At 37.3% G+C, this 27991-nt stretch overlaps 1 protein-coding gene across 2 annotated transcripts in view; it reads right to left on the reverse strand.

Annotated features, from left to right (window-relative positions):
- Positions 1–4560: 4560 nt before the first annotated feature.
- LOC149220105 (uncharacterized) overlaps positions 4561–27991 on the reverse strand; it is a 520911-nt gene continuing 497480 nt past the window's right edge. For both annotated transcript variants that reach the window (XM_089382729.1, XM_089382728.1), the window contains one exon: positions 4561–4919. In XM_089382729.1, the coding sequence (XP_089238855.1) occupies positions 4885–4919 (35 nt within the window). In that variant the 3' untranslated portion in view covers positions 4561–4884. The remainder of the gene's footprint in view (positions 4920–27991) is intronic.

Below are 27991 nucleotides of genomic sequence, written 5' to 3' on the forward strand. Positions count from 1 at the left end.
TAGCAGGGGCAGCAGCATGATAATGATGCACATTAGTCTGAGAAAGATCATGGACCTGGACAACAGCATGGGGCAATATGCAGTAGTGCAACTAGAGGACGAGATGCAGCGCGATGATAGGTATCAGTTGAAGCAGAATGTCTTCAACTGATCTCGTCGTTATAGGAGATGATCTATGCTTAGATCTAGACAAGTCAAAGTGTTGACTTCTGTTGTAATTGTACTATCTCTCTCTCTCTCTTTCTCTTCTGAACTTTGAAGATAAAAGAAGATTTGATCAAAGGGTTTCCCCACACATTGTGGGGTTTGTCCCTGGCTCGCGCCACATCTTGTGTCCTCTTGTCTTGGCTTGTCTTCTGCGTTTTATATTTATGTTCTATCTGCAGTTTATCGTAATGCTGATGTGATTGCTAACTGTGAAAATTTAAATAAATTGCTCTAGCATAGAACATACCTAATCTTAACACATGACTATGAGAGGGTGTAGTGCCCTGATATGGTTGACTAACTCTGATATTACATTAACCTTGATATAACCTTAGGGTTCATAAATTATTCTTTGAGAACCTTGAAGCGACAAAACTTCTAGAGTGTTTGTGTTTTAAATGTAAAATACACAAAGATATTTGTAAACAATATTTTATTAATAATATGAAATGTACAAGGATGGTTGAATGTTACAATGAGGGCCTTCTTATACTTAGGCATGCGACCCTTCATGAATGGACATGTCCATTAAGACATGCCTCTTCATTAACTAATCATTACTTAACTAAAATTATAATTATTATTTTTTCAATCATATTTATTTTATTTTTATATAAATTGTATTCGTAACATTGCCTCTCTCTTCAAGAAGCTTTGTCCTCAAAGCTTAATTCTTGAGAAGGTCTAACCAAGTCTTCCTTGAGTAATCATCAATGAAGGTTACATAATACTGATGCCCACTAAGAGACTTGATTGTCGTAGGTTGACATACATCTGAGTGTATGATATCCAAAATTTCCTTAGATCTTATGTCACTACTTGCAAATGATTTCTTTATGTTCTTTCTTAGAGAACATACCTTACAAGTCCCTTCATGTTCTTCCTTCAATTTGGGGATGTCATTAACCATTTTACTTAGAGAAGGCAAAATATTATAATGAAGGTGTCCATACCTTCTATGCCATAGTTCAGAAGGACTCACATCCAAGTGAACTAGGGCCTTCTCTAAAGGTGTATAGAGTCTATACAATGTCCCCTCATGAATCCCAATTACCCTAGCATCATCAATATTTTAGCCCTTACCCCAAACCAAAACCTTACTGTTAACAAAAGAAACTCTATCACCCTTATCTTGTACACAAGAAATAGAAGGTAAGTTTTTCTTCAAACCTGGAACATATAAAATTTTATTGAGGTGAATGCTCCCACCAGACTTGAGCTCCAACGAAGTAGATCTAATGCCTTTCATTGGATAGCTCTTATTGTCTCCAAGTTCAATTGAATGATATGAGTTACCCTTAGATAGGGTTTGGAGTTGAATACATTCTCCCTTCAAATGTCTGGAGGCATCACTATCAATAACCCATACATTCTCGTCCTTGAACATGCCAAATAAAGCGGAGAACAAACTTCCATCATACATACTGAAATTGCTAAAATCATACTTTTCTCATGGCCTTCATTCATAGAGTAATCACTACGAGTGGATTCGATTCCAACAACCTTCTAAGTCCAATTCCTAGAGAAAATATTTATATGAGCTCTGACAAGAACGATTTCTGAGTGTTAGGCCAAGAGTTCCCGCACTGCATTCTTTGTAACTTTCTAAAAAATGGAATCTCCAATCAACTGACTTAAAATCCCATACTCCAAGGTAAGAGTGTCACCTCCAGCAGTTGAAGTGGCCTTGCTTTCGTTTTCATCAGCACCATATAGTAGGTTCACAGAACCAAAAGATATCCCTGTAGGAGTTTCGAATGAAGGTAACATCCTTCGAGCCAAATCTCGCTCCTTGATATTCACGTGCTTAGAGAATCTGCTCCATAATGCCTGAACTTCGATGAGATCTTGTCGATTGCTCTGTCCATTTGGATCACAATACACTTGTTTCACGACATAACAACAACCTTCTACTATGTTCACAATCCAATCACTCTCAATCTTGTCATTTGGCATGGAGGGGCGCAAATTTTTAAGCTTCGAAGGAGATTGTTGATCAGCCAATGAATCCATAGTGTTGATGTTATCCTCATGTGGTATATATCCTCGCACAACAGCTAAAGGAACAATGAATTCTACACTAATTTTGTCAACCAAAGACATTCCATTCTCGACAAAATTAGGTGGAGAGGTTTCTTTTGCTGGGAAGACTTGGGTGCGTGGGAGGATTTGGTGTGAAGCACTGCAACAAATTTGTGACACTCTGCTTTGATCATTGGGGGGGCATTTTTCCCGCATCCAAATGGAAAATCACAAAATATTGATACAGGGCGTGGAGGAAATTTAACGGGTATTGGTGTTGGAGGAAATTCAATGAGTGGCGTTGAAGAAGAAGATGCTTCAGTTAGTAGAAGGAAAATATTCATCTCAACATCAGAAGTAGGAGGAGGAGAAGCTGTAGATGAATATAGCTTGGTAATATTAATTAGAGCAACAACAGCAGGAGGAGGATATGGAGTCGAATATGGAGACACGGTATTATCACTCTCATTATTGTTTGTAGCAACAACAACATGAGGATGATGCGTTGGAGATGAAAATTCCTTGGGGTTATCACCTTTAGTATCATTTACAATGGCAGACAGAGGGGGAACAGGAGGAGAATGAGATGAAGATGACACTGAACATACTTTTGTTTTATCACTTAGTGTAGCAGAAGCAACAGGAGAAGATGGGGATGAAGATACCTTGATATTTTGATCTACCGTAGTGGAAGCAACAAGAGGAGATGTGATTGAAGACACCTTGGTAATATCATTTTCATTATCAGAAATTGACATAACCTCTTCTTGATCTTCTGCAGAATGTAGTGATTCTTCATGAATAATTTCTGCAGATTCATTTTCTTCCTCCCTAATTTCATCCTCATCTTCATATACCCAATTTGATTATCATTCTCAATCATGTCAATGTTTTCTTGTGTTAGACATGTTGCATATGCTTCCAAATGTTTTGTTGATTTTGCAAATGATCTTTTTATTTTTTGTAACGATTCTCACATTTCACTTAATTTCTTAATGATTTCAGGACATAAACTTAATGACATATTATGCAGCAAATAACATCCAAAGGCTTGCATGGCTCTAGTACCACTGAAGCGACAAAACTTATGGAGTGTTTGTGCTTTAAATGTAAAATACACAAATCTATTTGTAAATAATATTTTATTAATAATATGAAATGTACATGGATGGTTGAATGTTACAATGAGGGCCTGCTTATATACTTAGGCAGGTGCCCTTTCATGAATGATCATGTCCATTAAGACATGCCTCTTCATTAACTAATCATTAATTAACTATAATTATTATTTATTCACTCATATTTATTTTATTTTTATATAAATTGTATTCATAATAGACCTTAGGTTGAGTATACAATCATTTTACTTTTATTATTAGTGTATGTAATAGTAATTGTGATGTACCAATTTGATGTTATGATGATGATGGTTGTGATGGACCTATTTGATGGATATGTCCAATCATGTTGATAAATTCATTATGTTTTCTTGTTTACATATTCTGAGGATTAACTTCTTGCTTACAATTAACGATTATGTGGATGATTATGTCATAATGATAATTTAGGATGTGCAATTATATCAATGACTAATTTTATCAACAAATATTGCTGATGATTATTGAGTCTATCAAGATACCACCTAGATGCACTTGCATGTGATGAGTCAATATCCTCTAGTTTGATCAACTGCATACTAATGACACTAAAATTTAAAGTTCAATTTAATACTGTACTATGATTACTAATGACATGACATTGGTTGCAGGCACAGGTAAGTTGTTTGGTCGAATAAATCACACATGGGTGATGGGGTTGTACAAGATATATGGAACTTCATGGGAGGGGTGGGACAACGTCCATGATTCCACCCGCTAGCACTCCCGCTATGGCTTGGGTTGGAAGGTGTCAGTATGCCTTCGCCTTGAAGCTTACGATGCCATGGGGGCGAACCTCAAATTGGGTCGCTGACAATGATTTATTGGAGGGTACACATCAAGGAATATTCATCGACCCCTTACACCATTAGTCTCACCATAGATGATGACACAAGAGATGATAGTAGTCTCCATTGTCATCACCAATTTTTCCACTCATAGTCACAAGATGCTTGAAGGGAAAGTATTATGGCACCCATGGAATTTTGAAGGGAAGTTCTTAAAAGGTGCGATTGACTTGACACACTTGGCATCAGGAAGAAAAAAGTAAAAGATTTTAGGTAGAGGAGGAATATGTGATGCAGACCATCTAAATGATGAGCTTAACCATCTTCACAAGGTGTTTGAACTAAATGGATACAATAGAAATACCATCAAGAAAGCTATGCACCTATCACTAAACAAGATTAACAATGATATTAAAAATCAAAATTTATCCACTCCTCAAGTCTCCCTTCCATACATAAAAGGCACCACTGATAAAATCTCTAAAATTCTTAATAAACATAACATTAATGTAGCATTCACCCCTGCTAATACTATCAGACAATTATTCAACTCTGTCAAGGATCCCATAAACCCTAAACATCAAAAAGGTGTTTATGTGATTCCTTGCTCATGCGGTAAAGAATACATAGGCAAAACGGGTAGGCCTTTTAATATTAGAATTAAAGAACACACTGCTGACCTAAGAAGAGAAAGGACCTCTAAATCAGCCTTAGCTGAACATGTTCACTCTTCCTCTCATTACATCTGCATAGAAGACGTCAAACTGGTTAGAAAAGAAGACCACTATCTCAAAAGGAAAATCAAGGAAGCCATTGAAATAGAAAAAAGGAAGAATAACCTAAATCGGGACGATGGATTAAAACTAAGCAACACCTGGAAACCATTAATTGAAACCTTAAAAGCCAATAATTAACTATATTCCCTTAAAAAACTTTAAAAAGGTAAAAATAAACAAATATTAAAATCATCAATTATGTAATATCCTCCTTAAACAATACATTTAATTAACAATCATAAACATAATTTAGTTATAGATTTCTTCACATATAATCATTTGATATCATTAAAAAAAAATAACAAATAGAAGGCATATAGGTGTAATTACTCAAATCTTAATAATAATAATAATAATAATAATAATAATAAATAATAATAATAATAATAATAAATAAACTCTAGAAATTATAGATAAATAACTCACTAAAACCAAAAAAATAAAAAAAATAAATAAATAAAACATAAAAAAATAAAAATAAAAATAAATAAATAAATTAAGCAAATAAAACAAATTAATCAAATAAATAAATAATTAAACAAAGAAATAAGTACATTAAATTAAATTAATAAACTTATTAAAATATATATATATATATATATATATATATATATATATATATATATATAATAATAAATAATAAATTTGTTAACTAATCTATTCGTTTAATTAACTATCAAAAATTAGTTAATTAGTAAAACATAGTAATTAATCAATAAAAAATAAAAATAAATAAATAAATAAAAATTATTTTTTCATAAATTTATTAAACCTAATAATTAATTCAAGAAATAGAAAAATAAGTAATTAGTAAACTTATTAATTAATGAATTAATTAATCAAATTAATAAATTAATAATGTAAATAAATGAATAAACATATTAGTAAAGAATACATAATTAAATTAATTAATTTGATTAATCAAACAAATTAATTTATTATTTAAAAAAATTAATGGATCAATTGAACCAATTATTTAAAATAGATTAATAAACATAATAATTAATTCTGTAGATAATAAAATTATTCGATTAAGTTATCCCCTTGAATAAATAAATAAATAAATTAATAATAATAATAATAATAAAATAATTTAATTAATTAATTAAATAAAAAGATAAGAGCCGGCCTATTTTCTTATTTCTTTTGTTTAATAACTTATATATATACCCTAATTATAGCTCTTGGATACATCATTATGATTTTAAGAATATCTATTGACGCATTCTCCCCTGATGATGGACTCACTTGGTAGTCCGAAACGTTGGGTTCATAAAACTCTATAACAGGTCATTCCTCCTCTACCTAAAACTATCCTCACCTGTATGGATTCATTATTTAAAAAGTAAAAGATAATTAAGGGTTGATGATCATGCAATGATAGACACTAATTCAAAAAATGTAGTCAATGAGTTTTTAGAATCAAATTAATTAAATTAGAAGCAAACCTTGGGAAAAGGAAGAACATGAAGAATTATAAAAACTAGACTAAATGAGTAACTATGCCCTCCCCATTTTTGAAAAACCTGAAGTATATAATGTGTACTAAAATAACTCCAAAGTATGTTATTGTTATAATAACAAAAGGGGAAGGGGACATAGAGTTAAATAGAAACATTAATCCAATGATAGTTTAACCTCATTAAGAAAAGAGGTTGTGTATGAAATTAAAGAGTAATAATTTAAAATTAGAAAAATTTAGTTGATGAGAGAACTTCCACGTGGTAGGAGCATAACACAAAGATCTCCATCCAATTTTTCTACTTGAGATAAACTAGAGAGTAGTTGGGGAACAAAATCTAAGACCTACTAGTTGAATTCAATAATAAACACATAATACAGATTATAAAAGGGAGATCAAGGGTCAATGAGGAGAATAAATGAGGAATCATGTTCAGGTGAAGGAAAATATCATTTTTAATAAGAAATTAAGTAAATAATTTTAGGAGAGCCTTGGTGAGAGGCTGACACATGGATAGGTGAATAATCAAATTATTGGATTAATAAAAATAATTATTTTTGCATGAAGTGACTATTGTCACCTATGAAACCTCCTGTAAAAGGAGTAAACTATGAGAGAGGGGACGTTTTTTCCCTATTGTTGGATTACTATCTTAATACTAGTGTTTAGAGTGACTACTAAGTTCTATAGTGAGTTTGGTGGAGTAGAGGCTCTTGGAGTGAGAAATCTTGAGCTGGAGTGCTCTCCTCCATTTACTAGTGTTCTTCCTCCATCATACAACCTCATTACAACTCAAGGGTCCATGGGGAAGAAAAGTACCCAAGGAGTAGGATAGGATGTCAATCAATGAGTTAGAAACATTCAGTTGGGACACAAAAATTTCTACATGTGTACAAGAACTACATTAATAGAGCACAAGAACCAGTGGAACTAAGATCAAGATTCCATTTCTCCTTGGTGAACAATATCAATGGTTTTCGAAAAGTTCTCCTATGTGATTATTTTTGTTGTAATAAATTATTGGATTGTAAATGTTAATGAAGTGATGTAATTTTGTAAATTTCTTAATTGTTGGTATATGTGCCTTGAATTATTGTATGATTCTTATATTGGTTGTCATTATTCAATGAATGATTAATTTGAGGAAACCCTCCCATGCTTATTACCTTGTAATTCAGTAACCTGGAACACATTGTTGAAAATAGCAACAAGGAATGCTAAAAATAGCATTGCTATAAATAACATTTCAGGATATGCTCCAACTCTGTTGGAAATAACAAAAAATAGAAATGCTAAAAATAGCATTGTTATAAATAGCATTTTAGGATAGATTCCAATTTTAATTAGTCCCTAAATTAAAATTGAGAATTAAAATTCGAATTTAGTCTCACCAGCAGTTTGAAAAATAATTAATTAATTCATCTTGAGTTAATTAGTTGGTGAAAATCAAAGATGAAGTCTTTTTGAAGACATGCAAAAATTATTCCTTTGATTGAGGAAGTTATCCCTTAATTAAGGAGATAAGGATGAGTTGTATTTGAGTTGTAATTAGTTAGCTCAGTTAAATGAGTTAAGTCCAGTTAAATTAGTTCCAAATAGTTGGAGGAATTAATTGTGAGTTCAGTCAGTTAATGCATGCATGCATGCAACTAGTGTTCTCCAGATAACTGAATATTCTATCATAAATAACCAATGCATGTCAGTTTAGAGAAAGACCCAATTGAGATTAAAGACAGGGACATTGTACTATCAGTTGGAGGAATTTTCCTATAAATGAAACTCATCCATGTAGAAGGAATCAACTCATTCAGGATTGCACAGTTATTTCAGAGGTCAATGTTGTGTGTGAGGTGAGAATCACACATGTTGCAGCTAGAGGACCCATGAGAATTGCGCAAGGAAATAGGAGGCTTGGAGGACTGAAGGAAGGCATATGTGTTGTCTATTCTGTCTATGAGCAACAGTGAGAGATTGTACTGAGAGCTGGATAGCTTGAGAGCTAAAGCTTTGTGTAATCCAGAGATATTTCCACCTTGTATGATAATACAGATAGCAGGGTTTTTAGCTGAGGTTTTCCCCAGAGTATTCTTCTATGTTTCATGTGTATGATTTCTTCTTCTTTGTTATATGTGTTTCGATTGATCTTGCTCAAATTGATTAAGATTCTGCAAAGTTTGTTAGTAGAAGTAGATTGAGTATTTTGCTTTAGTACATTGCATAATCAGATTAATCTATAGTGAGAATTTCTACATGGTATCAGAGGTAGCTGATCTATAGAGAAATTTCTACACACACAACTTATTTTGCTAATAAAAATGCATGCATGGCATCGTGCATATAATAATTTGTGTGATATTATCTCATGCTCAGTTTTGGTTTTAAAAAATATATGTGTATGTGTGTGTGGTGTACTTAAGAATGGTTCCTACAAGGGGGAATCTCTTAACTTATCTCTTGCTAGTTTTAATACTTTTCTTTAATGTTTTGAGAAGTTGTCATATGATAATGAATAATAGCATAGGCATGATAAAAATGCAAGAGATGAAATAGTTCAAATATGCACGTCCATTGAATATATATTAAATAACAATATGCTAAGTGCATATAGTATTAGATGTGCATGGATAAATAATTGTGTCCTTTTCAGACTCTTTATTGGTGTTTCCTCCCCCATTTTGAGACTTATGCTCTAAGTGCTCTGACTCATGCGTAGATCTCTCTTGGGTTTCTTCTTTAGAGTTTTCTTTGGAGCTTCTCTTTAAGCTTACACTGGGAGTTGGCTCCCTTATTGGTTCAATTTGCAATAGGTCCAATGGGACCTTTAATAATCTCTTTTCCCTATACATATGGAAAGCCTTAACACCATCTAGGGTTAAAAGTACCAATGCCAAATGCAACACTTGCGAATATGTTTCTGCTTGTAGGAAGAGGTCATCAAATGCGTCCTCTTCATGGGTGATTGCTTTACTTTTACCATAGTAGTAAAATCTTTAACAATGCCGTTTGGGTCATACTGCCTTCCCAGAAATGTGGCTAGTTTCAGAGATTTAATAATTTCTGCTTCTTTACATGCATGTCCAAAATCATGTAGCACAAATGCACCACATTGTAATGGAAATGTAGGCCAAATGGCCTTCTTCTGCTCTTTCAGTCCTCTGCTTAATCCGCCTTCCCCTGCTGTTTGGTAGGCTATTTCTCTGGCCATTAGTATTTTAGGCACATAATATGGGAGAACATGCGGTGAAACAATGCTCCCAAATACTTTGATGTAGGTAAAGGTCTTTTCCCCAAACCATCTGGCTACTGGCAAGATATCTTCCTTGGCCTCTCTAGAAAACCTAGTGGCGGTTCTGTTGTATGCTTCTTTATGGATGGGTAGCATAAATCCTTGACATATTTTATAAACATGGGGATAAAAATGAGATTCCCACAAAATCTTATGGTACATATGGATGGGAAGCGGGTCCTGTAAAGTCCACTTCCATCCCATATTGGGAAATTTAGAACTAAAACAGATTGCATCCATTACAAAAGCACTCATGAAAAGGGGGGAAACATTCTTAGAGAAGAATTTCTCTTCCTTCTATATTATATAATGGCCATAGCCAAATTGTCTAATAGAATTTGAGCCTAGTTCATTATTGTTGCATTCACTACTGCATCTATCAATGGGAGCCATTTCGAGGAAAACTTGGTGCTATCGGGTTTACCGAACAATCTACATATCATTGTTGTTGCGAAACTATGAGTGGGAGAAATGGATGTTGTAGAGTACATACCCGTTTTATCCCATTTGAGCTTGCCTTCACTTGATTTCCAGGTCTGCGTGACGTCTACTGGGTCCTCATTTTCCTTGGAAAATTGCTCAAGGAATTATTTATTGTAAAACTTTTGTGGCTCAGGTAACTGGTATATTAGTCGTAGGCTATTTGCTCAGAGAGACCCATGACCTCTTGCCTGTGATTCTTGAATGTTCGGTCTGCAATGTCTACCTCGTCAATTACCCATTTGACCATGTCCGTGTATGGGATTATTTTTTGTCGTATATCTATGTAGTGTAGGAAAGAACACGCTGTTTCGAAATAGGAGGCATCAAATGACTCCTGAGCATTTGTCGTGGCCTTTCTTTTCCAGTGGCTTGGGTTGCTCCTCTTCTAACAAGTTGTACATGGCTTCCCATGTCGTAGTTCCTCTGTCTCTGTTGCACGTAGTATTGGAGAAAAGAGGGATCATTTCTGATTTCTCGGACGCAATTGCCTTTCCCTTCTTTCCCATTGTTTCTAACGATGCTCCTTGCGGATTTTTCCTGAAATGAAGCAAAGCGGAAGTTATCAGATAAACACAAGCAAGAATGACAATGAGAATGACTGATACAGATAACCTAAAAAGGTGACAAGAAATTAGTTTTAATCAAATGCACATGAAAATATATCGTATCACGTCGAGTCGCGTTTTAACATAAATGCCATTAACCTATATTAAATAGCCACTAATGGTTCCTTGTTGCTGCCTTTATTACTCATTAATGTACCACAATGCAAAAACAAGAAGGAAAACTTTTAAAGTGGTAGGCTTAATATGCGAGAATGCTGATTTTACGATTGCGATGCAATATCGCAAATCACATTATCACACATTTGGTTGCGCACTATTTTGAAGTTCATTAGGATTCTGCGAGATGTGAAATAACCAGGATATCCTTTACCCTAGGTAGATTTTATAAAAATGGGGGTGAAATTGAGATTCCCACAAAATCTGATGGTACACATGGATGAGAAGCGGGTCCTGTATAGTCCACTTCCATCCCATATTCAGAAATTTAGAACTAAAATAGATTGTTGGAAATACTGGGGGGGGGCTGAATTAGTATTCCTTTTCAATTGTAACTTTTACCAGTTAGATCACTTATATTTAGAACACAAAATGAACAATAGGAATAAATGTTTTTACTAATATAATCTTTACAATGAATCAAGTACAATATATATAGGGCTCCAACCCTAGATGAAGACACCGATCTTCAATCTTCGAGGCTCCAACCTGTTTTAAAACACCAACTTGGACTTATGTGAGGCTTCGACCTCTAGGGCACCAACCCTATCTTCTTAAGGCACCAACCTTGTGTTTAGAGGCTCCAACCCCTAGGGCACCAACCCTTCTCTGCTACAGGGTCCGACCTCGTTTCTTGAGGACACCGATCCTCTAGGGCCCCAACCCTATCCTCCAAGTCACTTCATGATGACATCAACACATCATGGTCTCCAATATTGTCTCCAAGATCGGCTTCAAGATGTCTTCAATAATGCCTCAAGGTGTCTTCAATAAATTTCCCAAGAACTATCCAAGACAATGAAGGCTTCTCCAAGGAATGCTCAAGAATGCTTCACAAGTCAATAGTTCTTCACTAGTCTTCACAATTGAACAAGTAGTTGTCTTCGAATGCTGGTCCAGAATGTGCTTCATCAAGTGTGTTTTCAATAGGTGTGCTTCAATGCTGCCTTCAGGGTCTTCAATTATTCAAGGGTCCTCGAATAAGATATCTTCTGCACAACTGCTTTATAAGATTGCATCAGACTTTCACCTTGTCCACTGTCCAAAAGCTTCAATTTATTTGTTGCCCATGTCTTCAAATACCTCACTGATCAAAGCCCTAAGTACTTAAATTCAAAGTTTGATTCAAATAATGACTATAATCCTAGACTGAATGATAGAAAATAGGACAATTTTGAGTTTCAAGGCTTCTGTGCAAAGGAGATTTCTTCAAGTGGACCAGGCTTCCTTCTGAAACTTGACCAAGACAAATAATAGATTCAAACTTTAGAAATTATCTCTTGGTTAGCTTCAGATTCTTGCCTTATTTCCACCGCAGAGAGTACCACAACACCTCTCCAAAATACTTGTATACTCTGTGAGGTAAGTGGTATGCTCTTCTTGACTGAGTTCAACAAGTCTGAGCTTCCTTGTACTTTCTGTGATTAGGTTCTGTTCTCAACACAATCTTTGACACCCAAAACATAAATATCATTAAGCTATTTTTCCTCAGCCTTCAGTTCAAGAGGTGTAAACCCTTTGTTGTTATCCAAGATCACTTCATCGAATTGGATAAGGCATATGATTAAACATTTAATCTTATTTTTCCTCCTCGGGTTCTGTCTCCTTCTAAGCCTCCTATCTATATTGATCATCGAGATTGGATAATATGAATGTTGAGTTTTAAACATTAATATATACTAGTTTTTTGAGTTATATGAATAGATATGTCAGTTGGAGGAGAGGCCAACTTTTGTTGAAGCCGACATATCTTTAGGATATATTTTTTTAACATTTTTATTTGTCTGCCATGTGATGTATGCATTACTTCTATTTGCCATGTGATGTATGCATTACATTTGTCTGCCATGTGAAATATGGATGATATAAGAACCATGCAAAAGAATGTCTGCCATGCGAGTGTTGTATCTCATCAAAAGACTTGTCTGCCATGTAAAAGGCCTTGTCTACCATTGTATCATGTACATGCTGCAATTATACATTGTCTGCCATGTATGGCCATAGGAAACATGTATGCCATGTTTGTCTTCCATTAAACAAAGTAATTTTATGTACATGGTAATGGTATAGATGTATGATGTTTGCATAGGTGTTTAGGAATTAAGATTTTAGAACTAATGTTTAGGATTTATAAAAACAAGTAGACATTAATATTTAGGGTCATAATGTCATCATGATATGCTTCATCCATGTCATCTTGATATGTATATTTTATGTGAAGTTAGCTTCCTTGTATCTGTTGTTTTTTTTTATTGCTGACAGAATGTAGTGTTTTTACCCTTGAATTTACCTTCACACAATTTTAGTTTATGTTAATCTAAAGATTTGATAAGTGCACACTAAACTTTCAGTTTTAGGGCCAAGCTTTCTTCAACTTATCACCAAGAGCATATTAGGGCAGTATGGGCTTCTTCTTTATCACCAAGTGTTTTTAAGTGAGGTCTCCACTTGTTATGTCTTTAATCATCATGTCATCATGATAGTGCAGTGATACATTATGAACAATAGGCATCTAGGACAAGACTTCTTCTTAGTAGCTTGACATCTTCATTCATGGTATCCTTGTCAAACAAGAGTCTTGACTATCATTAGCCATCTTACGAATATTGACATCTTGGTCAATGCCATATTGACATCAATGACAACCTTGATTAACAATCTCCCCCTTTGTCATTGATGGCAATAATTTTGTGCTTCCAACATTCTCTCCCCCTTTGACAATAATGGAAAATGGGGTGCCCAGGTACTCCCCCTGTCCTGGTGCTCTTCTTTCTGGCATTGTGGTCCATGATAAATGTGCTTACATTCCTGCACATGATGAACCAACTCCCCTGTCTATATGACCTCCTCTAGCTCATGAAATATTACCTGCTTAGTGATCAAGTCGAAGAGATCTTCAATAATAGATCATGGATGAATAAGGGATCATATTCTTCAATGGAATTGCTCCTGAGAGACGATCTTTCAAAGGATGATTGTCCATGTGGCTCATTAAGGATTTCAGAGGATCCATCCATGAATAGCTTCTGCAAGTATGCCTAATCATCATAAGATCTCCCTAACTGTATGCATGATATTCCTTTGGCAGAGTCTCCTTGTCAAATGCTTAGACTGTCAAAGATCAGGTCAACAACATGAGTTGTTGGTTGGAGAGTTTAGGAGATTTTGGGATTGTATTTGCTTCCTTCTCCATACTTGTGTAACTTTCTTCTTTGGCATGGTTCTAGCTTGTGTAGGTGATCCAGGTTCGGGTGTGAAGAAGGACCCTTTACAGACCTTTTACTTTCGTGATGTGTTAAAATTGCATTTTAAAAGAACATTAATAAATACATTTGCATGCTGTAAAGAAGAGGAACATAAAAATCATAAGCACATGAAAACATAAGCGTTGATAACGGAATTCGTCCATGAGGGACTACATCTCCGGGCCCGGGTGTCAAGATGGTGTAGGCTGCTGCATTATGTGTTGTCAATAAGGTAATGTACACGAGATGATGTCTCGATCATACAAGGAAAAAATGCCCTCACGCAGGAGTGGCTCTAAGAGATATTCCACAACTAGAACTCTCAATCAAAAGACTCCTATTAGTATGACACAAAAACATGCGTGGTGCGCATCCTGCCAATATGGCACAAAAGGGATGTTAAAACAAAACACATGCATGATGACAACAAGAGTATTCCAGCAACATACAACAAGAGATCTCAAAACATAACGTAAAGAGTTATGACAACAAGTACATAATATGAAAGATTCCGCATAACATGAAGCAAGGAATCATGACAACATGAAATAAACAAGATCCTGCATCAATATCAATCAAGGATCCATGCAACATAATGTAAAAGAAGAAGCACATGGACAATAACCATATACCTCACACCACAGGCCATCTGAAGAAGTGGATGTCACACGGCTGAAGCTGCTCAGACCATTGCTCTCAAGGCATTGATCTTCATGAAGATGGCTGCTTGCACAAGAAAGTGGACATATGAAACATAGCTATCAAAAATGCTAAAGCTTGCTGAATATCGATTTCACAACATCGATTACAAGAAGAATCGATCAAAGAAGAATCAATCAAGCAAAATTGATCAAAAAGAAGAATTGATCACAGAAGAATAACTGCTCTGGACTTCTCACTCTATAGCTTGCTAGCTATCTGGATCTGTAGCGCTCTGGCTTATGTCACTGCAACTCTGCGATCTATCAGAACTTCAAGCGCCCTCTAGCTTCCATGCTTCTCTGTGGCTCTGTGGATTTGAAGCATTGCTCTGGCTTCATGCTCCTCTGCATACTCAGGCTCTCAGGCCTTTCTCCACGCAGCCTCTCCACGCAACCTTTTGGGCTCTCTGTTACACCGCTCTCGCCCTCTGTTACGCAGCCTTTCGCCGCTCTTGGCTCTCTGCATCCATGCTCTTGGCACTCTAGCACAGGCTTTTGGGCTCTTGGGCACTCTCTGGCATGCAGGCTCTCTCTCCCCCTTCTCCCGCCTCAGCTCTCTGTCACCCATCGTGTTTTATAACACGTTTGGGACAAGACTGCTTCAAAATCGGAGGTCTGTTGCTTAAGAATAGAAGCCGTTTGTATAGAACAATCGGCGGGCGCAACAACCTTTAAAAAATAGACTTTTTATCGTTTTAAAATGATAATACAAAAACCCAAAAAACACTGAAACACATTGAAAAATCAGAATGTTCGGATTTCAAATTTTGTAAAATCGAACCTATAAATCGATCGGGTCCGTGCTATATCACTTATCGCTATCGCTTTAGCTCAGGGTCCTTCCCTCGGCATCCGCTGACGCCAATTGTCGATGCCGATCGTTCCGATCGCCGATATCGGCGATCGCTAATCGCATTCGCTGATATCCAGGGGTCCTGATCCTTGGCCTTTGGGTTTTTCCGATTGTCAGCGTTGACATTCCATCGCCGATTTGCAAGCACCGATATCGCCGATCACTGCCTGAATAGCGCTAATGTCAGTCATCGCTTGCCTCTGACTGCGATTTGCCTTATAAAGGCTTAAAGTCCATTTTTATGAAAAAACCTCATTTTTTCAAAGGAACCATAGCAACTCTTTTCGCGATAACTTCATCATTCGGACTCGGATTGATGAACCATTCGCACCTCCACAATCAGGACGACTAGGTCTTCGATATGGTCCTGGTTCAAAGTCATTCCCAACACTTTGATTTTTGAGCCATCTTTGTCCTATGTGTCTCTCTGGAGCCATCTGGATCAATCCTCCCCATTTAGGATCTTTTTGTCCTCCAAAAGCATGGAAAATATTCTGCATCTTTCTCTCTGTCCTGTCTGCATCAAAAATGTCCTGAAAAGGTCTCGCTTCCACCTCCTTCACCTTTGTTCTTCGGAGCCTTAAGCGACAAGCCGAAGCCTGCTACTTCTGCAACCTGTAGTACACTGTTTGCAAATTACATGCTTTGAAAGACATGACCAACCAAAGACCCAAACGTCCCATACTTGCCACGAGTTTATAACACATACTCGGTAGTCAAGTTTACAACAAGATGGATGTAATACCCCAGCTATGACACAAGGCCAACTCATCATGGTTGCTTCAAAAAGTGATGGAAAACACATCATCATTGCAACACATGATTTAAATACATAAGGCCAAAAAATATTGTTTCGACACGTGATGGAAAGATAACATCACTTTCAGAGTTTTAACATGCAACTCAAAATACGACTCAAAAGATGACCAGACATCATTGTTGCTGACTATGTGATGGAAACACATCATCACGTTTACATTTTAAAATGCAACAAGTGATTTACAAAAGAATGACCATGAAAAGACAACATGTCTAGAAACCATTTCTCACTGATCAAGGTGAATGGGTCACCTCCTTGAGGTGGTTTTACTTGTCGAACAATTGCTTTACTTGCTTCACACACCGACACTTTGTCTTTAAGGTGCTGCTCTCGATGGAGTCTCCAACAAATGGCTCTTTGATGGCCATTTCTGTCACAATGACTGCAGTAGGCTTTCTTCCTCCATATCTGCTTAACCTGTTTCTTCTCATGATGTTGAGAGGGTCTTTCATGCCTCATCCTTGTGAATGTTGCCATTCTTTTCCAACACTTTGAAAAGGTATGGTTAGGTAAACCACAAAAGGTACATGTTTTTCGATGCCTTGATATTCGTTCATTATTAACAACATGATCATAATCAAAATGAACATTCGAAGATCGAAAATGGTTATACATTGCCTTAGCTCTCTTCCTGCAATGAAAACTGCCATGTGATGATGGGGATGCTTTCCCATCATTCTCTTTCCTTGACAAAGTCTCGAACAAATCTAACACTTTTGAGCACTCTTCTTTGGTGTACCTCGAGCCTGCAAATCGAGGTTCATGCATAACCTCCAAAGGTTGAGTTATTGCATTGGTTATTAGCACTAAGTTCTTTCTCCTCGTGCCTTGTCTTTGTAAGGAGCCTCATATTTGTCCCTATAATCGGGATCTCCAAGTCTCCAACAGACATCATATTATCAGAAGATGAAATCGAAAGGAAATCAACATCTTTTACCTTCTCTTTCGATTTGGAAAGATCTGATGAGGGTTTCTCATCATCCATTGTTGGTGGTTTGCTAACTGTCTCAGCGCATTCCCCAACTTTTTTCCTGACATACCCAAGTCCTGCTTGACTGGGTAATTCCTCTATTTTGATGGGATTGAAAATGCCTTGGCCATTAACGCCCAAGCCTTTCCCTTCATACCCCATTCTCTTCAACAGTTTGGAGCCAATTCTTGTGGTATGATTTTCAAAAACAGCGAAATCATCATCAGGAAACATACATGAAGATGGAGAACTACTTTTTACCTCACATGGGCCTTGTTGTAGCTTTTCCAAGGCCTCGTCCTTTGCTTGCAACTGTAGTAGCAAACTTTGTTTTTCCTCTTTCTCTTCATGTAGACACATCTTAAATTCATCATTCTCTATTTGAAGATTACGTTTGTTTTGCTTCAGTTCTTCCATGGCCTCTTTTGTGGCTTGCAATTGAAGCTGCAATCACTCCTTTTCCTCTGTCTCTTTTTGTAGAGTTTCATACACAATTTCCACTTTCTTGGAAATGTGGAGCATGGTCTCCTACATTGCTTTTTCATCCTCTGTCATTGCATGTTCCATTGTTCGCTCCGCAATTCACATCAACGTAAAGACCGCTCTGATACCACTTGATCCAGGTCCGGATGTGAAGAAGGACCCTTCCAAGACCTTTTACTTTGATGATGTGTTAAAATTGCATTTTAAAAGAACATTAATGAATACATCTACATGTTTTAAAGAAGAGGAACATAACAATCATCAGCACATGAAAACATAAGCATTGATAATCGAGTTCGTCCAGGAGGGACTACGTCTCCGGGCCCTAGTGTCAAGATGGTGTAGGCCACTGCATTATGTGTTGTCAATAAGGTAATGTACACAAGAGATGATGTCTCGATCATACAAGGAAAAAATGCCCTCGTGCAGGAGTGGATCTAAGAGATATTCCACAACTAGAACTCTCAATCAAAAGACTCCTATCAGTATGACACAAAAACATGCATGGTGTGCATCCTGCCAATATGGCACAAAAGGGATGTCAAAACAAAACACATGCATGATGACAACAAGAGTATCCCAGCAACATAAAACAAGGGATCTTAAAGCATAATATAAATAGTTATGACAACAAGTACATCATATGAAAGATTCCGCATAACATGAAGCAAGGAATCATGACAACATGAAATAAACAAGATCCTACATCAATATCAATCAAGGATCCATGCAACATAATGTAAAAGAAGAAGCACATGACAAATAACCATATACCTCACACCATGGGTCATATGAAAAAGTGGATGTCACACGGCTGAAGCTGCTCAGACCATTGCTCTCAAGGCATCGATCTTCATGAAGATGACTGCTTGCGCAAGAAAGTGGACATTTAAAACATAGCTATCAAAAATGTTGAAGCTTGTTGAATATCGATTTCACAGCATCGATTGCAAGAAGAATCGATCAAAGAAGAATCAATCAAGAAGAATTGATCAAAAAGAAGAATTGATCACAGAAGAATAATTGCTCTGGACTTCTCGCTCTGTAGCTCGCTAGCTATCTAGCTCTGTAGCGCTCTGGCTTATGTCACTGCAGCTCTGCGATCTGTCAGAACTTCAAGCGCCCTCTGGCTTCCATGCTTCTCTGTAGCTCTGCGGCTCTGTGGATTTGAAGCGCTACTCTGGCTTCATTCTCCTCTGCGTACTCAGGCTCTTGGGCCTTTCTCCACGCAGCCTCTCCATGCAACCTTTTAGGCTCTCTATTACACTACTCTTGCCCTTTGTTACGCAACCTTTCGCCGCTCTTGGCTCTCTGCATCCATGCTCTCGGCACTCTAGCACAGGCTTTCGGGCTCTCGGGCACTCTCTGGCATGCAGGCTCTCTCTCTCCCTTCTCCCGTCTCGGCTCTCTATCACCCATCATGTTTTATAACACGTTTGGGCCAAGGCTGCTTCAAAATTGGAGGTCTGTTGCTTAAGAATATAAGCCATTTGTATAGAACAATCGGCATGCACAACAACCTTTAAAAAATAGCCTTTTTATTGTTTTAAAGCGATAATACAAAAACTCGAAAACACTGAAACACATTGAAAAATCGGAAAGTTCGAATTTCAAATTTTGTAAAATCGGACCTATAAATTGATTGGGTCTACACTATATCGCTTATCACTATCGCTTCATCTTGGGGTCCTTCCCTCGGCATCCGCCAACGCCGATCGCCAATATTGGCGATTGCTAATCTCATTCGCTGATATCCAAGGGTCCTGATCCTTGGCCTTTAGGTTTTGCTGATCATTGACGCCGACATTCCATCACCGATTTGCAAGCGCTGATATCGCCAATTGCTGCCTAAATAGCGCCGATATTGGTCATCGCTTGCCTTCGATTGTGATTTGCCTTATAAAGGCTTAAAGTATATTTTTATGAAAAAACCTCCTTTTTCAAAGGAACCATGACAACTCTTTTCGTGATAACTTGATCATTCGGACTCGGATTGACGAACTATTTGCACCTCCATGATCAGGACGACAAGGTCTTTGACCTGGTTCTGGTTCAAAGTCATTCCAAACACTTTGATTTTTGAGCCATCTTTGTTCTGTGTGTCTCTGTGGAGCCACCTGGCTCAATCCTCCCCACTGAGGAGCTTTTTGTCCTCCAAAAGCATGAAAAATAATTTGCATCTTTTTCTGTATCCTGTCTGCATAAAAAATGTCCTGAAAAGTTCTAGCTTCCATCTCCTTCACCTTTGTTCTTCGGAGCCTTAAGCGACGAGCCGACACATGCTACTTCTGCAACCTGTAGTACACTGTTTGCAAATTACATGCTTTGAATGACATGACCAACCAAAGACCCAAACATCCCATACTTGCCATGAGTTTATAACACATACTCGGTAGTCAAGTTTACAACAAGATGGGTGTAATACCCTAACTATGACACAAGGCCAACTCATCATGGTTGCTTCAAAAAGTGATGGAAAACACATCATCACTGCAACACATGATTTACATACATAAGGCCAAACACTATTGTTTCGACACGTGATGGAAACATAACATCACTTTCAGAGTTTTAACATGCAACTCAAAATACGACTCAAAACATGACCAAACATCATTGTTGCTGACTATGTGATGGAAACACATCATCACGTTTACATTTTAAAATGCAACAAGTGATTTACAAAAGAATGACCATGAAATGACAACATGTCTAGAAACCATTTCTCACGGATCAAGGTGAATGGGTCACCTCCTTGAGGTGGTTTTACTTGTCGAACAACTGCTTTATCTGCTTCACGCACCGACGCTTTGTCTTTAAGGCGCTGCTCTGGATGGAGCCTCCAACAAGTGGCTCTTTGATGGCCATTTCTGTCACAATGACTGCAGTAGGCTTTCTTCCTCCATATCTGCTTAACCTGTTTCTTCTCATGATGTTGAGAGGGTCTTTCATGCCTCATCCTTGTGAATGTTGCCATTCTTTTCCAACACTTTGAAAAGGTATGGTTAGGTAAACCACAAAAGGTACATGTTTTTCGATGCCTTGATATTCGTTCATTATTAACAACATGATCATAATCAAAATGAACATTTGAAGATCGAAAATGGTTATACATTGCCTTAGCTCTCTTCCTGCAATGAAAACTGCCATGTGATGATGGGGATGCTTTCCCATCATTCTCTTTCCTTGACAAAGTCTCGAACAAATCTAACACTTTTGAGCACTCTTCTTTGGTGTACCTCGAGCCTGCAAATCGAGGTTCATGCATAACCTCCAAAGGTTGAGTTATTGCCTTGGTTATTAGCACCAAGTTCTTTCTCCTCGTGCCTTGTCTTTGTAAGGAGCCTCATATTTGTCCCTGTAATCGGGATCTCCAAGTCTCCGACAGACATCATATTATCAGAAGATGAAATCGAAAGGAAATCAACATCTTTTACCTTCTCTTTCGATTTGGAAAGATCTGATGAGGGTTTCTCATCATCCATTGTTGGTGGTTCGCTAACTGTCTCAACTCATTCCCCAACTTTTTTCCTAACATACCCAAGTCCTGCTTGACGGGGTAATTCCTCTATTTTGATGGGATTGACAATGCCTTGGCCATTAACGCCCAAGCCTTTTCCTTCATATCCCATTCTCTTCAACAGTTTGGAGCCAATTCCTGTGGTATGATTTTCAAAAACAACGAAATCATCATCAGGAAACACACATGAATATGGAGAACTACTTTTTACCTCGCGTGGGTCTTGCTGCAGCTTTTCCAAGGCCTCGTCCTTTTCTTGCAGCAGAAGTAGCAAACTTTGTTTTTCCTCTTTCTCTTCATGTAGACGCATTTTTAATTCATCATTCTCTGTTTGAAGATTACATTTGTTTTGCTTCAATTCTTCCATGGCCTCTTTTGTGGCTTGCAACTAAAGCTGCAATTGCTCATTTTCCTCTGTCTCTTTCTATAGAGTTTCATACACAATTTCCACTTTCTTGGAAATGTCGAGCATGGTCTCGTACATTGCTCTTTCATCCTCTGTCATTGCATGTTCCATTGTTCACTCCGCAATTCACATCAACGCAAAGACCGCTCTGATACCACTTGATCTAGGTCCGGGTATGAAGAAGGACCCTTCAAAGACCTTTTACTTTCGTGATGTGTTAAAATTGCATTTTAAAAGAACATTAATTAATACATCTACATGATGTAAAGAAGAGGAACATAACAATCATTAGCACATGAAAACATAAGCGCTGATAATGGAGTTCGTCCAGGAGGGACTACGTCTCTGATATCCAGGGGTCTTGATCCTCGGCGTTTGGGTTTTACCGATCGCTGACGCCGACATTCCATTGCCGATTTGCAAGCGCTGATATCACTGATCGCTGCCTGAATAGCGCCAATATCGGTTATCGCTTGCCTCCGATTGTGATTTGCCTCATAAGGGCTTAAAGTCCATTTTTATGAAAAAACCTCCTTTTTTCAAAGGAACCATGGCAACTCTTTTCACAATAACTTCATCATCCGTACTCGGATTAACAAACCGTTCACACCTCCACGATCAGGACGACGGGGTCTTTGATCTGCTCTTGGTTTGAAGTCATTCCCAACACTTTGATTTTGAGCCATCTTTGTCCTATGTGTCTCTGTGAAGCCACCTGGATTAGTAGGAGCTCAAGTCAAGTTACAATCACATGCCATATGACAAATGTTATGACACTTGAAGCATTCTATGTTGTTCATGAATAAGAATTCATGATTTCTTGCAAAATTGCTTTTCGAAGATAGATGGGGACCATAATATTTATCTTTGTGATATGCCCTACAATCTTTTGCCATGTGTCGAAAGTTTGTACAAGCATAACAATAACCAAGAAATTAACTTTGGTACTTGGGAGATGGAGATTTCCTTGATGTACTTCTAAAGCCTTTCTTCCTTGGCATTCCTTGATAATATTCATCGCCTTTTGTATTCTTGACATCATTTGCAAGTCTTCTTGGAGTAGGATTTCCTCCATAGTTGTCTTGACTCTTCTCCTTGCCTTTGCTCGAACTGGGAGCATCAACATTTCTTCTAGGCTTCCTCACATCCTTCTTGTTTGAAGCATTAGGGGTTGCATCATTCTTGCTTGAGGATTCACCTGCATAGCCAAGACCTGATTTATCAAGGGAAGACCTTTGATGACATAGGATGTCATCTAGGGTTTGAGAACTTTTCAAGTTCTTATTCAGCAAGTCAACTTCCTTTTTAAGAAAGACAGTTTCTTCCTTTATTTTCTTGCGTTCTTCATCCTTCTTTGATAGAATGATCTCCATTTCTTCCTTCATATTGGTTGCTTCACACGATTGGGCCCTAGGAAAAGTGATTTTTTATTTTAACTTGGTGATGTCATCATCCTTTTCTTCTAGTTGGCATATCATGGTGTTTCTCTCCTTTTTTGCTTCATCAACTTGTCCTTCTATGAATGTCAAAGCTTCCATCACCTTCTCAGCTCCTTGTGCTTGTTTCCTTACTTCTTTTAGTTGACATCTAAGGGAGGAGACCTCTTCCTTGTATTGACCAATCTCAGCTTCAAGTTTGTTCAAGCTCTTGTGCCTTTGTTCAGGATGGCTTGACAAGGTATCTTCCCATTTCTTTGCCTTATCCAATTGATTTTTCATGGATATGATTTCTTCATGATGCTTTCTCTTGTTTTGATGAAATTCTTCCTTAATCTTGACAAGCTCCTCATCTCTTTCTTGTACTTGAAGCTTGAAAATGTTAACTTCCTTCCTTGTCTTGTCCTGGTCACCAACTTGTCTTTCTTCTTAAGTTCCTCATTTTCCTTTTTCAAATTGTTAATCTATTCCATTGTAGCCATAAGTTTAGTGAGGAGATCTTCTTCAAAATATTTTTCATTCTCTTCATCATCTAGGTCTTCTTTAGCTTTGATGTTATCACTCTTATCTTCACCTTCCTTGACGGGCTCTGGATTTCCTTCTTGTTTTCCATCATTTTCTTGACTAGAGATCATTGTCAATGCTCCTTTTTAGTGAGGATCATGAAGTTTATCCCATATGACTTTTGCTGACGAACAGTTTTCAAAATTGGTCTTCATAGAATCAGGTAGCGCATTCAAGATTGCTTTCATTGATCTTGTATTATGTTCCTTGGATTCTCCATCCATCATGCTGTCAGCAATCACCGATTTCCAGACTTCAATGCCTTGAGTCTTTAAGAAATTCCTCATTCTTGCTTCCCATATATCAAAGTTGCCATTGAACAATGGAGCCTTCACAAATTGATTGACTTCAATTTTGGTGGTTGAGGGAGACACATCTTTAGGAGGATTGGAGAATTTCTTCCTTGGCTTCGCCATTTGTGTTTTAATGATCAACCTTCAAGCTATTAAGCTTTGAGTGAAGGTATTGGCTGTGATACCAATTGTTGGAAATACTAGGGGGGGGGGTGAATCATTATTCCTTTTCAATTGTTACTTTTACCAGTTAGATCACTTATATTTAGAACACAAAATGAACAATAGGAATAAATGCTTTTATTAATATAATCTTTACGATGAATCAAGTATACTATATATAGGGCTCCAACCCTAGATGTAGACACTGATCTTTAATCTCCCATGCTCCAACCTGTTGCCAAGCACCAACTTGGACTTATGTGAGGCTCTGACCTCTAGGGCACCAACCCTATCTTCTCAAGGCACAAACATTGCGTTTAGAGGCTCCAACCCCTAGGGCACCAACCCTTCTCTGGTATAGGCTCTGACCTCGTTTCTTGAGGACACCGATCCTCTAGGGCCCCAACCCTATCCTCCAAGTCACTTCATGATGACATCAACGCATCATGGTCTCCAATATTGTCTCCAAGATCAGCTTCAAGATGTGTTTAGATGTCTTCAATAATTCCTCAAGGTGTCTTCAATAAATTTCCCAAGAACTATCCAAGACAATGAAGGCTTCTCCAAGGAATGCTCAAGAATGCTTCACAAGTCAATAGTTCTTCACTAGTCTTCACAAATGAAAAAGTAGTTGTCTTCAAATGTTGGTCTAGAATGTGCTTCAGCAAGTGTGTCTTCAATAGGTGTGCTTTAATTCTATCTTCAAGGTCTTCAATTATTCAAGGGTCCTCCAATAAGATATCTTTTGCACAACTGCTTTATAAGATTGCACCAGACTTTCACCTTGTCCACTGTCCAAAAGCTTCAATTTCTTTGTTGCCCATGTCTTCAAATACCTCACTGTTCAAATATCTAAGTATTTAACTTCAAAATCTGATTCAAATAATGACTATAATCCTAGACCGAATAATAGAAAATAGGACAGTTTGAGTTTCAAGGCTTCTGTCCAATGGAGATTTCTTCAAGTGGACCAGGCTTCCTTCTGCAACTTGACCGAGCCAAATAATAGATTCAAACTTCAGAAATTATCTCTTGGTCAGCTTCAGATTCTTGCCTTATTTCCACAGCAGAGAGTACCACAACACTTCTCCAAAATACTTGTATACTGTGTGAGGTAAGTGGTCTGCTCTTCTTGACCGAGTTCAACAAGTCCAAGCTTCCTTGTATTTTCTGTGATTAGGTTTTGTTCTCAACATGGTCTTTGACACTCAAAATAGAAATATCATTAAGCTCTTTTTTCTCAGCCTTCAGTTCATGAGGTGTAAACCCTTTATTGTTATTCGAGATCACTTCACCGAATTGGATAAGGCATATGCTTAAATATTTAATCTTCTTTTTCCTCCTCGGGTTCTGTCTCCTTCTAAGCCTCGTATCTGTATTGATCACCGAGATTGGATAATATGAATGTTGAGTTTTAAACATTAATATATACTAGTTTTTTGAGTTATATGAATAGATACATCAGTTGGAGGAGAGGCCGACTTTTGTTGAAGCCGACATATCTTTAGGATATATTTTTTTAACATTTTTATTTGTCTACCATGTGAAATATGGATGATATAAGAACCATGCAAAAGAATGTCTGCCATGCAAGTGTTGTATCTCATTAAAAGACTTGTCTGCAATGTAAAAGGCCTTGTCTGCCATTGTATCATGTACATGCTGCAATTATACATTGTCTGCAATGTATGGCCATAGGAAACATGTATGCCATGTTTGTTTGCCATTAAAAAAGTAATTTTATGTACATGGTAATGGTATAGATGTATGATGTTTGCGTAGGTGTTTAGGAATTAATATTTTAGAAGTAATGTTTAGGATTTATAAAAACAAGTCGAAATTAATATTTAGGGTCATAATGTCATCATGATATGCTTCATCCATGTCATCTTGATATGTATATTTTATGTGAAGTTAGCTTCCTTGTATCTGCTGTTTTTTTTTTATTGCTGACAAAATGTAGTGTTTTTACCCTTGAATTTACCTTCACACAGTTTTAGTTTATGTTAATCTAAAGATTTGATAAGTGCACACTAAACTTTCAGTTTTAGGGCCAAGCTTTCTTCAACTTATCACCAAGAGCATATTAGGGCAGTATGGGCTTCTTCTTTGTCACCAAGTGTTTTTAAGTGAGGTCTCCACTTGTTATGTCTTTAATCATCATGTCATCATGATAGTGCAGTGATACATTATGAACAATAGGCATCTAGGACAAGACTTCTTCTTAGTAGCTTGACATTTTCATTCATGGTATCCTTGTCAAGCAAGAGTCTTGACTATCATTAGCCATCTCACGAATATTGACATCTTGGTCAATTCCATGTTGACATCAATGACAACCTAGATTAACAGAGATAGCATCCATTACAAAAGCATTCATGAAAAAGGGGGGGAACATTCTTAGAGAAGAATTTCTCTTCCTTCTATATTCTATAATGGCCTTAGCCAAATTGTTTGATAGAATTTGAGCCGAATTCATTATTGTTGCATTCACTGCTACATCTATCAACGAGAGCCATTTCGAGGAAAACTTGGTGCTATTGGGTTTACCGAACAATCTACATATCATTGCTGCTGCAAAACTATGAGGGGTAGAAATGGATGCCGTAGAGTACATACTCGTTTTATCCCGTTTGAGATTGCCTTCGCTTGATTTCCAAGTCTACGTGACATCTGCTGGGTCCACATTTTCCTTGGAAAATTGCTCAAGGAATTGTTTATTGTAAAACTTTTGTGGCTCAAGTAACTGGTATATTAGTCGTAGGTTGTCTGCTAAGAAAGCCCCCATGACCTCTTGCCTGTTATTCTTGAATGTTCGGTCTACAATGTCTACCTCGTCAATTACCTATTTGACCATGTTCACGTATGGGATTATTTTTGGTCGTGCAGCTATTCAATGCAGGAAAGAACATGCCGTTTTGAAATAGGAGGCATTAGATGACACCTGAGCATCTGTCAACGCCTTTGTTTCCAATGGCCTGGGCTGATCCTCTTCTAACAAGTTGTACATGGCCTCCCATGTCATAGTTCCTTCGTCTCTATTGCACGTAGTATCAGAGAAAAGAGGGATCATTTCTGATTTCTTGGATGCAACTGCCTTTCCCTTCTTTCCCATTGTTTCTAATGATGCTCCCTGCAGATTTTTCCTGAAATGAAGTAAAACGAAAGTTATCGGATAAACACAAGCAAGAATGACAATGAGAATGAATGATACAGATAACCTGAAAAGGTGACAAGAAAGGAGTTTTAATCAAACGCAGATGAAAAGATATTGTATCACGTCGAGTCATTTTTTAACATAAATTCCATTAACCTATATTAAATAGCCACTAATGGTTCCTTATTGCTGCCTTTATTACTCATTAATGTACCGCATCGCAAAACAGGAAGGAAAACTTTTAAGGTGGCGGGCTTAAGCTGCAAGAATGCCGATTTTGCGATTGCGATGCAATATTGCAAATTGCATTATCGCACATTTGGTTGCGCACTATTTTGAAGTTCATTAGGATTCTGCGAGATGCGAGATAAGCGGGATATCCTTTACCGTTTAGAGCGTAGTTTGTCTGATGGAGTTA

Source organism: Pinus tabuliformis, chromosome Q (assembly GCF_031772625.1).
Source record: "Pinus tabuliformis cultivar Carrire ecotype Pingquan chromosome Q, CPIR1, whole genome shotgun sequence".
NCBI classification, from domain to species: domain Eukaryota; kingdom Viridiplantae; phylum Streptophyta; class Pinopsida; order Pinales; family Pinaceae; genus Pinus; species Pinus tabuliformis.